Consider the following 15,736-nt stretch of genomic DNA (forward strand, 5'->3'; position numbering starts at 1 on the left):
CACCTAGATGCCAGTGTCTCCAGTGATCACTGAGACGCGAGTGATCACCTAGACGCCAGTGTCTCCAGTGATCACTGAGACGCGAGTGATCACCAAGACGCCGGTGTCTCCAGTGATCACTGAGACCCGAGTGATCACCTAGACGCCAGTGTCTCCAGTGATCACTGAGACGCGAGTGATCACCAAGACGCCAGTGTCTCCAGTGATCACTGAGACCCGAGTGATCACCTAGACGCCAGTGTCTCCAGTGATCACCAAGACGCCAGTGTCTCCAGTGATCACTGAGACGTGAGTGATCACCTAGACGCCAGTGTCTCCAGTGATCACTGAGACCCGAGTGATCACCTAGATGCCAGTGTCTCCAGTGATCACTGAGACCCGAGTGATCACCTAGACGCCAGTGTCTCCAGTGATCACTGAGACGTGAGTGATCACCTAGACGCCAGTGTCTCCAGTGATCACCAAGACGCCAGTGTCTCCAGTGATCACTGAGACGTGAGTGATCACCTAGACGCCAGTGTCTCCAGTGATCACTGAGACGCGAGTGATCACCTAGACGCCAGTGTCTCCAGTGATCACTGAGACCCGAGTGATCACCTAGACGCCAGTGTCTCCAGTGATCACCAAGACGCCGGTGTCTCCAGTGATCACTGAGACCCGAGTGATCACCTAGACGCCGGTGTCTCCAGTGATCACTGAGACCCGAGTGATCACCTAGACGCCAGTGTCTCCAGTGATCACTGAGACCCGAGTGATCACCTAGACGCCGGTGTCTCCAGTGATCACTGAGACGCCAGTGTACGACAGCAAGAGTAGTTTATGCGAATGCTGTCATGAGAGAAATACAAATAATTGTCACCGTTTGGATAGCTACAGACTTAGTGCTGCTTGGAAGAGAATTATCAAATACCACATTGTTTAAATCCATGGCTATACAGGTCACCATTCTGCCATAGGGATTACCGTTGGTACGGCTATTTTAGTTCACACAATCTACAGGATGTACAATAACAATGGCCTTGCAGAATGTGCATGAAGAATGTACGTTAATTACCATATACATAACCCAAACGGCAATGGATACCCATTGTCATTTACATGCATTCATTAATCCCCCCCCCTTCACTCAAGAACGAGACAGGAGGATTTCTCCACAAATCTGGCTGTCACCTGATGAAGCCGGTTATAATTACTGGTGAAACGTTGTCCTCAGATTGTGGCTTGGCTCTCCAACACACCGGTGTGCTGTACTAGTAACGAATTGGCCACGTTCTGTTTACGTGACAACCCTTACTAGTTGGCTGTGTCGGGTGGTGACGGGTTTAACGACACATTTATATATTTACGCGATCTAACACAAAAAAAAACCTCTATTGTGGACATGATCACGTGTTCGAGACTCTACGGTGTTAGTGTAGCAAGTGGGTTTATGGCATATTCTCTATGAATGCTGTGAGCATCACACCATCAGCAGGTTCTCCTTCTACACTTTGAAATACTCAACAAGGCACTGCCTAAAATACTCCTCTGGTCTAGGAATTCCTGGATAAATATGGTGCTATTATTATAACACGGTGGACTTGTGATGAAGAGTCATATGTGCAAAGCCCTGTGTCCAGGAGCCTGGTACGAACACGATCAGTGCCAGGATGGAGGATGTGGCAAGGCCAAGAAGGATGCCTTCCAGGCATAGATGTTGAGGCCGTGGCAGCATCGACTCGCCCGCCCGCCCGCCCGCCCGCCCCCACCGCTCGCAGCATCGACTCGCCCGCCCGCCCACCCGCCTCCACCGCTCGCAGCATCGTCACTCACCAGAGGGCCGTGGTGGACACGTACTGGATCATCTGCACGAAGGGGAGCGGGTCCGACGTGGCCCCGCAGCGGCTGCACACGCACTGCACAGGCACAGACGGCAACACGGTCGCATATCAGCGCAACCCAGCCCTGTCGTGTTGGCATGACGTGAACTTTATGTCCACAACGGTCATCTTAAGGGGCAGGGAGCGGGGGGGGGGGCGTAGTCCCCACGACATGATCTCCCGCTCCGGCCACCAAGGATCTCCGTCAAATTTTCCCCGGTGAGAGACGGTCGCCCATGGTTCTCTCTCTAACTCCCCCGAGTCACCCGTGTGGGTGACCTCCTGCCCATCTTCAAATCGAGGCTTCGAATTTCTCTTTTTTGGAAAATAAAAACTCTCCGAGAGTGCACGGTGACTGTGGCCACCCAGAACGGACGGTGGAAGCACACAATGACTCAATGCCCAATCCACAAATATGAAGGAGGCATCATCGCAGCGACGCTCACCGTTACTCCTGACGTAATTAACCCTCTCCAACTCCGATGACGTACGCGGTGGACACCTACGTGTACGTCATCAGTTTTCCTTCCGATTCCATTCCCATGTGTTTCACGAGGCAAGACCTCTCATGAGCGCTTCGGTCACGTTAGCCAGACGTGCCCTGTGCATGCGGCGCGGTGTCCCGAGTGAGGAAGTGCGTCCACGCGTCATGGTCGTACCCGACCTGCGTACAGCACTTGCGTTCGTACGGCAGCCGCTGTACCGGCCACAGTTTGTATTCTGGACAAGGCAGGGCCTGCGTGTGCTCTACGTAATCGAGCAGTCTCGGTGGATAGTGTCAAAGTCTTATCGATAGGAACATTGGAGCCAATGTCTGGGCGCCGCAGTGGTGAGATGTCAACTACCTCGCCTGGTATGCAGGAGGTCATGGATTCGATTCCGACCCTGACCCCTGTATATTTGAAGGTTGCATGTCTCTCTCCCCATGGTCGTGTGGATTTTTCAGCGGGTCCTCTGGGTTTTCCCTCCACATTTAGAATCAACGCGCATTTAGAGTATTTGGCTGAAATACATATCCACGTGATAAGTGACTTAGTTGAGCTATCATTTGTGGGCAGGTCGCTTCTGAAAAACAGTTCTATAGCTCAGTGGGCTTTACCTGGTAAAACAAAATGTTTATGAATTTATTTTTTAGTCTGATGGCAATAATTGTTTGAAAGAGCGAAAAGACCCTGGACCGGTTTCCACTTCAAGCAAATCATCAGCGAGGGTGTAGCCTATTGAACGAATGCAGCCATGATGCCTGGTGTTAGAGACGAGCAGCTATCAATGGGTTTCCTCCCTCAAGAAAAATTTTTAAGCCGACCAAATGCATTTCCGCTGATGTCACGGTCTCAATCTTGGATTTGACTGGATTTTGATGGCCTATCATTTCCCATGCCTTCGGGGAAGCGCTCGAGAACACAGCCACGCGTGTTTTTGTTTCGCCTAGAGCAGTCGTAGATGTAGCTTAAAGCGATTTGCTTTGCCCACGTGACTACAGCACGCAACTCCGCCATCACGTTAAGCGTGTAACGGACGTCGTCATCATCGTAGGAGCGTTAAACGCATCAACGCTGTCACGCTAGTGGGACGCACATCAACAGCACCGTCTCAGCAAGGCACGTACCACCACGGTAGTTGTGAAATACACACAATGTACAGTCGGAGAGTAAAAGTGTCTCCTTTATCAAATGAGCTCTAACCTATCATCCTCTGTTGATAGTCCTAAGGTGGTGGGGGCCAAGAGCTGACTAACGTTCCAGGATTGGAATAAAAATAAAGCAATTGAAGAGTAGATCACCCTGTGTCAGACTATGGGTCCAGGAAGACGGTGTCACGGAAGGGTTGCCCTCTTCTCAATCTTTATTTCCAGAGCTGGAATAAACTGATGAATATAATTTAACGTGATCGGATGTTCTGTGACCAAGCTCAGACAATTTCGGGAACCTGATTTAATTACTAAAACCGAGATTCCAAGCTAACGCTTCGGCCGTGGGAATTCGGTATGCTGGCACTAGACCCCCCCCCCCCCTCTTCTGTGCCAGCCAGCACTCGTCATACCACGGTCAGGACTGGCACAAGCGGGGACTCGATGGCGTGTTCATTCACACGCAGCGTGATATCGCTGGCCAGTCAAATGGAACACCGTGCAGGGGGCGTGGGGAGGGGGAGGGGGACGGGGGGCTGGGGGGGGGGAGAGGCAGTGGGCGGCAAATCCGGCGCTTGGCTCCGCAAGCTCACATGGAGGCATCGGCGGGCAGCAGTGCGACGGCGCGCCGTGGCCCGGAGAGCGATTGCTAAACGAGCGCCACTCCGCACACGGGTTCTGTCTACACGCCCGGCAGCAGCGACGGCGGGAGCAGCCCAACTAACGGCAGAGAAGTGGGGGGGGGGGGCGTCGAGTGGGGTGGCATCCCCAGTCTGGCGGCACGGGCTGCGACGCGTCCCAAAAGGTTGCGTCGGGTCACGTGCCGTTAAATTAAATTAAGTGCACGGCACTCGGCCACGTTAGCGGGGGGGGGGGGGGGCGGGGGTGGCGACGGGGGCAATTACCGTAATGGAAATCTGGTGACAAACTCCAATGGGCACGTGCACAAGTGAGCATCGGCTTCCCCCACCCCCCACCCGGCCCACCGGCACGAGACCAACCGCCAAAGCCCGCATCGCCGAGCGTTCCCAAATATTCCCAGGAGTTATGGATTTTCGCTTCAGCCGGAGACGTGGTGCACACACACGCACGCGCTCTGACCGCGGGGCGCTGCTGGAACGGCCGCTTCCGCACTCGCTTCAGATTTTAGTGCCCCGAGTGTTGTCCACGTGCCGAGCGTGAGCGTGGGGCCCGTATCCCCCGTCAAGCGAGCACTCCCCACGGTGGCCGACCCCGAAAAAACACGATTGGTTTACGCCGATCAGGAACCGGCGCCTCAAGTCGCGCGGGCAAGTTACGCGAACGATGGGTTGGGGGGTGGAGGTGGGTTGGGTGGGTCGGTGGGCCGCTCGGTTGAGCCAGTTTGCACGAGATCCACACGTAGCCAGGCAAACAATTCAATTCTCTGGGTTGTCTTGGCGGACTCTGACCGAGTTACGACCAAAACACGATTTAAATCGTACAGATTTACTCGCTGCCAAGAGCTGCTCAACTTTGCCAGCATGGGAAACAGGCTCACACATTTCACTTTTTTAAGCTCTCATCAGCAAGCCGGACGCAATGCCACAACTAAGCCGTGTGACCTCTGAAGGCCGATCTCGTGACCCATGAGAAGTCACGGCGAGCACAACGCCGAACACCGCACGAACGCCTCGGGTTTGACGAAAGCAAGTTTTCTGGCCTAAAATAAAAAAAAGACAACTCCCGAGCGACCGCGCGGGATGCTGAGCGGCCGAGCATTTTAAAAGGGCACGCGCAGTGAAGCCCCGTCAAGTGCACTTAATGCGGTTACGAGCCGCCCGCCGTGAGCGCGCGGGCACACGGCGGCGGCGGCGCGCCCACCAGACGTCCCCGTTACCCAACCGTGGATATAATTTGACCTTTACAACGCCGACGTGTGTTACTGTGTGGAGTTGTTGTTTTTTTTTGCTTTGCTCGGCATTCTAGAAAGCAGGACGAAAGGTTTTTTCGATTGGCACTTTACATCCAAGAGCCACGATCAATTGTGCCAACATGACTGGGCGGGCGCCATGTTGTTTTATGTTGTTTTGTTATTTCCCCGCGCACTCGATTTTTTTATTTTTGGTTTTGCACAGGCGCCCGAGGTGAAATAACCGCAGTGTTGCCTAAGCGCGCTCAGCGGGAATGAAAGCGCACGGGGGCGTGGTCGCCCATCCGCCCGCCCGCCCACCCGCCCTCCCGCCGGCCCGCCCTCCCGCTCGCTTTGTAGGGGGACGGGAAATGCCGCGATGAGATTTTAGAGCCGCACGAGGAGGTGATGGCCATCCCACTGAGGAGAGATTGAGGTGGGGGGGGGAGCGGCCATGCAAGTCTCGAGATGACCGAGGTACTATGACGGCTGGAAGCCAAACGTGACCGAGACCACATGGGGTCATGGCTGAAAGAAAGGGTCAGAGGCTTGCAGATAACAGACTAAACTTTTTATTTTACCAGGTAAGGCCACCGAGCTATATAGCTATATTTCAGAAGAGACCTGGCCACAAATAATAGCCCAATGAAGTGGCTTATCATCATGTGGAATTTTATAACAGTGTGTTGATTATAAATGTGGAGGGAAAAACCAAAAAATCCGAAGAAAAATCCATGCGACCAGAGGGAGAACATGCAAACTCCAAAAATACAGGCATCACGGTCGGGACCGAACCTATGACACCCTGCGTACCAGGCGAGGGAGTTAACATCTCGCCAGAGGTGTTGTCTGTGGAAATTCCTCAAGGCAACAATAATCCTGCCTCGTCTTTCACAATGTAAACCGACTGTCAATCCACTGCTGGATGAAGGCCTAACCCACGTTGTTTTGCTAATGGGGGGGTTGTTTGACAATTATTCACCAATGTAGACCTGCTGCTTCTGTACTGCGTCTTTGGGATGCGGTCAAATTTAGACGGTATATAAATACACGTAAAATATTATTGTATATTATTGTTATTATTCAGCTTGTTTACCCAGGAAAGCACCAGGGTCCTACCAAGGATTTTCCAGTAAGGGGATGATGATTTCCACGTATATTCCAATTGAGTAATTGCCAGGAATATTTAAAATGTTGCAAAGTTGGACCGTGGCACCACACGCTACGCAGGTGAAACTGTCTTTGTCAAGGGTGACATGACCCCTGAATCTTAGGATGTTGCTGGCTGAGTGCTCCGACACACACATTGTGAGCCTGCTGATGCCACCCCCAAGCCAGCCTATATGGGATTTTCAAACTCTGGCATCTGTGGACCAACTCACAATAGCCTGATCCTGTGTGGCGTGCGACGAGGTGAGAGTAACATCCAGTGTGGGGAGCGGTGGCGTAGTGGTTAGCACGCTGTGCTACAACTCAGCCTCAAATGAGTACCCGGTACAGTGTGTAGACATCGCCACTGGAGAGAAAAAGGCGAGCGGGAGCGGTGCTGGCCACCTACCCCCTCGTGTGCCATGCCGGCCCTTCATAGGTGCTCACTACAGATAATCTCTGTCATTGTCATAAATGAGTGTGGGTTCCTGGCATCGCTCCCAAGGGGAGATCCCAAATTGAAGAGTCCTTGTCCCAAGCGGCTGACATGATGCTGCTCATGATAATTACTCATTTATGAAGAAAAAACAACAAACCGAGGAATAATTAATTAAATAAAGAAAACCGCTAGCGGTGACTCCCATCTGTCTGACCGAGACCTCTTTCCATTACGTTTTTTTTCTTCTCAAAAGCTGCAGGTATTATTATTTATTTTACTAGTAAGTTGCAATCCTCCAGAAGGGCTTTGGATGACCCGCGGGCTGTTGTGGTAGTGCAGTCCACGTGCCGAGTGACACAACGCACGACAACAACAATCATGACGGGCGTAATATAATACAACCGTAATATTTGCCCTGTGGGCCCCACCAGGGGATGGGGGGGGGAGACAAGGGCCTGGGGGGAGGCCTTTATCCAGCAGTAGATTGATCATGGACGATGATGATGATGGTGATTAAACCCCCATATCAAGCCAGCGCGTGTGCGTGTGTGTATCTCCCGTATAGCCTTAACAGACTGTTCGGGCAAGTGCTGTTAGCGAGCAACTATGAAGGCCGGCACGGCACCCGAGGGGTGGGTGACCAGCACCACACCACCTTTGCCTCCTGGTTTTTCCCTCAATGTTTAGAATCAACACGCGTTTTAGAGTATTTGGCTAAAACGTGATAAGCGACTTCGTTGAACCATCATTTGTGGCCAGGTCACTTTAGAAAAATAACTAATAGCTCAATGTGCATTACTTGGGTGAAATAAAAACAGTTACCTGGTGAAATAAAAATAGTTTCATTTAGTTTAGCTTGGCATCACACTAATAGGGGGCAAAAGTTCCACGCTGCGCCAAAACTTTCACGCAAAGGCCCCAACACAGAAGGAGGTCCCCTCTCCCCCGCACTCACCTGCTCAAACATGTTCATGGCGAACTTCTGATGCGTGACGCAGTGGCGCGCGGTGCACAGGTCTTCCCGCACGTCGCCCACCAGGTGGAAGTGGATTCTCAGCAGCAGGTTCTCCTGCGGGAGGGAGGGCACACGGCGCCGCACACCCATAGGCCTCGCGTCAGAGTCACTTCACTGCCACATGCACTGAGGTCTTCGCCGACAACCCTGCATCGTCCACCCACTCCGAGCGTCTCGGTCGCATCGCCCGGATCCCTGTGTCCAGTGACACGAGTCTACGCTGGACACGGGGGAGACATGGGTGATGGGTCAGCAATTGAGATGCAAAGACACAGAGCCTTGCATGGTCTCTACTGAACCATGTTCAACGTCGCTGCACGGCCAACAACGAGGCCCGGTGGGCCGTCCGGGGGGTCAGCCCGGAGTGTAAATGCGGACAACTGCGGACGGTGCTGCACATTGTGGAGCGAGGAGGAAGTGAAGGATTGCCCTCTGACCAGATCGAGTGGCCGACGGAGAGCACTGCGCAGGACAGGCGATGGGGCCGTGGCCCAGCTCGGCCACCCACGCGCATGTCGGCACGGGAGCGGTGGCCGTCGCTGATGACCCGGTGTGACCTCCCGGGTGCTCTGCCGTCTCTCTCGTCAAGTCAGGGGGAGCGAGGCGGGGGGAGCGAGGCGGGGGGAGCGAGGCGGGGGGAGCGAGTGGGGACTCACAAAGCACTCGGCCGCGTCCTCCATGAGGCCCAGCTGGAAGCGGTCCTCGTCCTTGAACGTCTCGGCGAGCGCCGAGCGCAGCGCGTCCGAGTGCAGCGCCTTCTTCTCGCTGTACTCAAACTGGCTGAACATGGACTGGGGGAGCACACGCGTGTGTGTGTGGCATTGCGCGTGTTTGTTAGTGTGTACGTGTGTGTGCATACGTGTGAGCGTGTGTGTGTGTGCATACGTGTGTGCGAGAGTGGTGGGTGGGGAGAGCAGTGTTTCAGCGGTTAGTGACTATCCGAGTTTGACCCCTGACCCACGCGCACCACCGACGATGGCAAATGTGAATGGAACAAGGTTTAGGGCCTCAGGACAACTCGATCTGAACTGCGTGGCCGGCGCATTGTCACGAACATCAGCACTAGGAAGACCGAGGCATACTTCTTGCTGTACCAGTCCTCGGTCAACGCGTGTTCACACGACGCGCTTTCACGATAACGGGAATGGGTGCAGAATTCTTATGTAATGTTGCGCAACTTACAAACAAGGTGAGCAAGGCAAGTGACAGACAGAGACAGGAAAATGTACAGAGAGACGACGTCTACGCCGTGGGAAAGGAAGGCAGGCAGACAGGCAGATGGAAAAAGAGACTGGTATGTGGATGGTCAGACAAATTTTGAGACAAGCTGAGAAAGACGACAACAGACGGACCCATAGATGGACCAAGACAAAGCTCCCCCATACAGCCTTTACCAGACTGTTGTGGCAAGCGCTGTTAAACACAGACACAATATAGATAAACCCACAAAGAGACAGTGTGATAGCCATGGAGACACAGGGAGGAGGAGAGGTAGAGAGATAAAGACTAACAGAGGGAACAAGGAGGTAACGAGGCGGAGATGTTTGCAGAAATCCAAGGACGGAGAAAACACAGGAGAGACGCGCCCCAAGCGTGCGGAAAAACCGGAGGCAAAGACCCCCGTGGCTGGCTGGCTCTGGCAGAGGGAAGTTGAGCACTCAGCATGGGCACTCGCATCGATGACCCGGAGCTCAGAGCAATATCCTCTGGAGTGCACCAAGGCTACAGAGCGTGCCGCATTTCAGCCAAGACGTGAACAAAGCGCGGCCCTGGCTGCCGTGTCGACACTTCGGGTGTCCTTGGTGCCATTGATAGCAGCAGCGGCAGGTGCATTAACTCACACGTCTTGCCCCGCGTCCCTCCGCAGCTCAGAGCCATCATTTTCCCCTGCTAAATCAATCACCCCGTGTGGGGAAGCACACACACACACAGTGTGCCCTCCCGTGCGAGAGGGCTTGACAAATTCTGTAAATATCTGACGGGCACCGCGGCAGAGTGATCGCAAGATCGCGAGAGTTCAAACTCCGGTCGGGTGTTGACTCAGACCCATCATATCTCGAGGGTCATCATCATCATAACCACCCATGATCAATCCAGTACTGGATGAATGTCTCCTCAAGCCATCCAGCCAAGCACCTGCACACGAGCTGATTTCATCGTTCCAACTGCTCGGCAGACATCCTCTCTGAAGCCCTCCATCCCTTCACTGCCACTCGGTCGCTATTCTTGACCACTATTCCTTATTCTTGCCTCCGAGGCAGTACAATCGGTACCACTGTGTACAAACTCACCAGTGCATCTTCACCCACTGACAAGACTGATCGCTGCCATGGAATCGGGGAAGTGCCACCAAGTGATATGACCGCGACCCCACGTTGGGTTGTGCACAATCTCCGAGGGACACTCGAATCCGAACGATGCCGACCAATTCCGGGCGACGGCGAAATCCAACTCCCCGCGTGGCCGAATTAACGGAGGAGGCTGCGAGTGGGGGGGGGGGGGTTGGGGTCGTCCGAGGAGTTTGCTCGGCGCCGGGCACGCACGAACGGCACGAGCCGCCGAGCTCGGGGCAGCGCGGGGGACGCGAGCGATGAACGGCGCTCGCCCCGCGGCGCCTCAATCGCGAGTGAGTAACGGCGCGGTTCGGCGTGCCGACTCTCCAATGCCGTACCTCTTAAAACTGTTTTGGGAACGGGGTTGTTTTTTTGCTTTCTTGCGGGGGTTGGGGGAGGCGACGGCGGTTCTTTTACGGGAAGACTGATAGGTTCTTTCCGCCCGGTGATGGGTGCTCATTTCAAGAGGTCAAAGGCCAACAAAGGATGAAACTCACAATGGCCGTTGTCCCCGCCCCACCTCTCTCCCACCCACTCCCTCAGCCCCCCTCCATAAATGTATTCGTCCGTCCATTCTGTGCATACACACACACACACACGTGTGTGTTTGTAGGAGCTGGCACCAAAAATCTCGACAGCTCAAGCAGTGGGCACCACCGTAGCGAGATGTTAACTACCTCGCCTGGTACACAGGAGGTCGTGGGTTCGATTTCAACCCTGACGCCTGTATATTTGGAGTTTGCATGTTCTGCCTATGGTCACGTGGATTTTTCTCTAGGCTGTCCGGTTTTTCCCTCCATATTTAGAAACATGCGTTTAGAGTACTTGGCTGCTAGAAGTTTCCACGTGGTAAGCCGCTTCGTTGAGCTATCATTTGTAGTCGGGTCGCTTCTGAAAAAGAGCGATACAGCTCAGTGGGCCTTACCAGGTAAAATAAAAAAAAAGATTTCGTTTTGTATTTTAATGGCGATTAGGACGAATGAAAATTCGGCTTTGGTCAATTATGTTAAATAGCGGGTTTCATAATAGACGGACTTATTAAGAGCTGACACTCGGAGACTGCTAACCGGGTCCATGAACCCACAAATCTGTCCCCGCTGAGGGAGACTGACAAATCGATGCCTGGCTGTGGGCCTGGGCATTTAACGATGAAGACGGTGGCTTGGGGGTCACGTGACGGGGCTGTGCGGTGGTATGGCGACTCTTCGGGACAGCCCGCATGTGTGTTTTTGTGTGTGTGGGGAGCGAACGGGAGTGCAACGGTTAGCACGCCGCGCCACGAACCCGGCGAGCCGAATTCGATTCCCGCTCATGGCCAACACCAGTGACAATTATCCTAATCGGTCCTGGGCCTCCTCCCCTAGGTCGACTCAGCCTCAATAGAGTACCTAGTGCGATGTGTAAAAACATCGCCACTGGAGAGACAAAGGCGGCTGGACGTGGTGATGGCCACCCACCCTCTCGTGTGCCGTTCCGGCCTTCATAGGTGCTCACTAACAGCACTTGCCCTAACCGTCTATTAAGGATTCATGGGGGATCTTTGTCTTTAGATTTCTAGGCATGGGCCCCAGATGGCATTCAACTCTTCACAAAGAGCATGGCAGTGGTCGCCATGAACATGAACTATATTCTTATTATGATATTGTGCACGGTAGCAGCAGCAAGATGCTCAGGAGGTGAATGCCAACGTCGATGTTTGCCGGCCATGATGAGAGGGCTTCACGATAGAGAGAGATTTCGTGCCGTTGTGCTGTTCCTCCTCCTGCGTTGAAGGAGCGCAGACTACAGTGGGTTTACTAAATGGGTCCATAGTTTGGGTTGCATAGCTACAATCACACTGCTGTGCCTTGTCTTTAATGTATGTCTATGCATCTCTACGGGTTTGCTACCCAGTGTACATAGTTGGGGTTGCATGGCCACAAATGCGCTATTGTCGCTTGCCGCTTTAATTTAACATTTTACGAAGGGGGGGGGGGGGGGGGTGCGCATCGGCCTGCTGATGTCAAAGTCTGGAGGTTGCGATGTTTGGATCTCGGATGAGGTGTTAAAGCTGGACATGCGTGAAATATAATAGTATGGAATTGGATCGAAGATAGAAATTTAAATCAATAAAACCAGCGGTCCATTTGAAGCAAGTCCGGTGATGAATTCCGATGAAGTTAGAAGGGGGAATTCACCGAGCCTCACCTTGAGAGCGCAGAATATGCAGGAGTCTCCGAGGCACTTGTGTCCGGACAGCTGGCGGAAGCTCCTCCGGAACACGTCCAACTGCCACAGCACCTGCACCGCCACGCACCGCCACGCACCGCCACACACACGCGTCACTGCCTCGCCGACACGGCGTGCAAACGGCTGTATCCGCCGAGAATACCCACAGCAAGCAGAATGATTATCTACCGCGAGTTTGTGCCGCGGGTCTTTTTATATATTTATATATACACGTCAAACCGCTCGGAGGCACCGATCACACTGGTGATCTCCTTGGTCTGACACCCATGCGGACTTGCCTTCCTAGAAAATCTAAAATTTAAGAAGGGAAAAAACCCCCCGATTCTTTACTTATTATTACTTGTATTTACTACTTACCTTTCTTATGCTATTATTTGCGCACAGTTGCACTTTATTTCCACGCGCGGTTGCGATTTACTTTGCCCAGTCGGCGTTAACCGCCGAGGTCGTGACGGATTTCTTTCTTTATTCCCGTTTGCTGCTCTATGCCCCCTGTACCGCTCGCAATCTGCTGTCACGTGCACACCGATGCCTCACTTTGTTGAGGGCGATTATTGACACGTAAAAGAAAGATTTATTGATTGGTCATACTCGCCCATCGGCAGATGTTGCTATCTAATCCTTCGCCGGCTGACAGTTACCAAGGGCCCGCGGTGCGACTGCGGTCGCCAAACCATTGGCCACGGTGGTGGCGGCCACTGCCCGATTCGATCTTTCACACGTCTACGGTGGGGCACCGTGTGCCGAAAAAAAACGGTCCAGATTCTGCTTGTATTGAACCATTCTAAGGAGGACTGACTGCTGACAAGAGAGGATTTGCGTTGAGAGTATTGTAGGAGCTTGCACCAAAAACAGCTCAAGCAGTGGGAGCCAACAGTGGCGAGATAACTACCTGGCCTGGTATACAGGAGGTCGTGGGTTCAATCACAACCCTGACGCCCGTATATATTTGGAGTTTGCATGTTCTGCCTGGATTTTTCTCGGGTCTGTCCGGTTTTTCCCTCCACATTTAGAAACATGCGTTTAGAGTACTTGGCTGATAGAAATTTCAACACGATAAGTAAACTTCGTTTAGATTTTAGTTTTAGTTTAGTTTAGACACTATATGTCGAAACCGGTCCAGAGTTTTATCATACTGTTATCAACACTGCTAAAATTATGCACTCCGAGAACTCCATGCGGTTGATGGATTGTGTGAAAAATAATCTTATTTTCTTTCATAGAGGAAGCAGATATGTGATGGAGAGACTGTCAGCTAATTTATTTTCCTATTTAAGTCTGTGGGTTTCCATACAAGTCTGTTGGTTTCCATACAAGTCTATGGGTTTCCATACAAGTCTGTAGGTTTCCATACAAGTCTATGGGTTTATATACAAGTCTATGGGTGTCTGCATGAGTCCATGTGTCCATCTGTAAAAGTCTATAACCTTCTCTCTGAACCTATAATTCAAACCACGGACCGCATATTAAATGCCACTGCCCGCTTTGATCACTCGCCGTTGGAATTTCAGACATTCACCGCGAGGCGACTCCTGCAGCCACCCACTGGCTCACTCACCAACTCTCACGTGAACCTATACACGTGACTGACCGACTCCCCAGCAAACCTCCGATGAGCAGGGTTGGCTAAGTACGGTGCGAATGAAGTTCAACACACACACAAACGAGACAAGTCACTCAAATTTACCTGGGTGCTGCGTGCAACCCACTGACCACGCATAGCCCTCTCATCGACACCACTCGTCTTTGAAAATCACTTTCAGAGCCGAGCTTTTATGCCTCACTTAAAATTATCGTCGTAGGTGTATGGGTTCCATTTCAGTCGGATGAGTCTTCTCCGACTCTATGGAGATCTACGGTCGGTGCGAGTTGGTGGAGAGGCCCCCCGGAGCAGTTCAGGTTCCGCGCGTCGCTGACGTTGGCCGTGACAGAGAATCGACCGCGGGTCGCCGGGTTTACAGCGCTGTCAGTGAACTACCGTGCCACTGGTTTAACACAAAGGCTTCCGCGACCAATATCATCCACAATAGAGGTTTTGGGTTAGATCGCGTCAATATAAATGCGTCGTTAAACCTGCCACCACCCGACACAGCCAACTAGTAAGGTTTGTCACGTAAACAGAACGTGCCAATTCGTCACTAGTACAGCACACCGGTGTGTTGGAGAGCCAAGCCACAACATTTACAATCTGAGTACGACGTTTTGCCTGGAATTACAACCAGCTTCACAGGCAAGAGCCAGATTTGTGGAGAAATCCTCCTGTTACATCCTTACATCGAGGGGTAGATGTGACGACATAACTAACCTAAAAACCTACATTATAGTGTGCCACCAGCCCTCTCAATATACAATATGGAAAACAGTGGCAGCAGTATTATTGTTATCATTATGGCATTATAGCTAGCAAGCATTATTATTTTCTTGTATATCACCAAATTCAGTTGCTGATTTTAAACTTATTTAAAAATAGTTACACAGATCAGTGCGTGTTAGTACAAAATGTACTCTGTTACTTTAATAGAATTACACTATTTCCACAGCAATATATAAAAATTAATCATCGCAAGGTCTCTGAAGACCTCCGCACAGGGGTCCACGTGCCGTGTCCCTTCCCTGGGCACCTCAGCAGGCCGCCGCGTGAATCAATCTCTTCGCTCGAGAGCAAGCTGGCTCGGCGGCGAGCGCGACGACCGCTCGAATACCGCACCGGTCTCCAAGTTAATCCTCCCACTGCTGCTAAACCCCCCGGGGGAACCTTTGTGCACGAAAACTTGCCCAAAGGCATCGGTGCCACGAGAAAGCAGAGCGCCGGGGATGTCATGAAGAACGCGGTGAAGCCATAAACAGATGAGTTATCGCATAAATAGACGCATCAGTTTGCAACATCAGCGACAGCGGGCTTGCTTTAGCAAGGTCGAAGGTCGTTGTCGTACAACCTAATTAATCATCTCGTCCCTCGTCGATATTTCCATTTTTATACAATACCTCCTGCGTGGCCGTATAATTGGACAAGGCTCCTGAATATCTATTCTTTATAAACCTCTTCTATTTTGCTAATGAATATCTATTCCTGGTGAAGGGCTTGATGCTGGGCCTAGAAAGCTTCAGGCTCATAATGAGAGAGGGCCCGGCGTGAATTCGTGTTCCATCCTCCCGAAATTCAAGCGGGCTTCTCAAGTGCAAACGAGTCGATGTGCTCAGGTGGGGTCAAG

General features: G+C 52.3%; 1 protein-coding gene across 13 annotated transcripts in view; it reads right to left on the reverse strand.

Annotated features, from left to right (window-relative positions):
* LOC144946545 (uncharacterized) overlaps window positions 1-15,736 on the reverse strand; it is a 229,135-nt gene that overhangs the window by 62,621 nt on the left and 150,778 nt on the right. For all 13 annotated transcript variants that reach the window (XM_078875543.1, XM_078875536.1, XM_078875531.1 and 10 more), the window contains 4 exons: window positions 12,483-12,575; window positions 8,619-8,753; window positions 7,903-8,016; window positions 1,813-1,895 (listed from right to left, as the gene is read on the reverse strand). In XM_078875543.1, the coding sequence (XP_078731669.1) occupies window positions 1,813-1,895; window positions 7,903-8,016; window positions 8,619-8,753; window positions 12,483-12,575 (425 nt within the window). The remainder of the gene's footprint in view (window positions 1-1,812; window positions 1,896-7,902; window positions 8,017-8,618; window positions 8,754-12,482; window positions 12,576-15,736) is intronic.

The sequence above is a fragment of the Lampetra fluviatilis genome, chromosome 41 (genome assembly GCF_964198595.1).
Source record: "Lampetra fluviatilis chromosome 41, kcLamFluv1.1, whole genome shotgun sequence".
NCBI lineage: Eukaryota > Metazoa > Chordata > Hyperoartia > Petromyzontiformes > Petromyzontidae > Lampetra > Lampetra fluviatilis.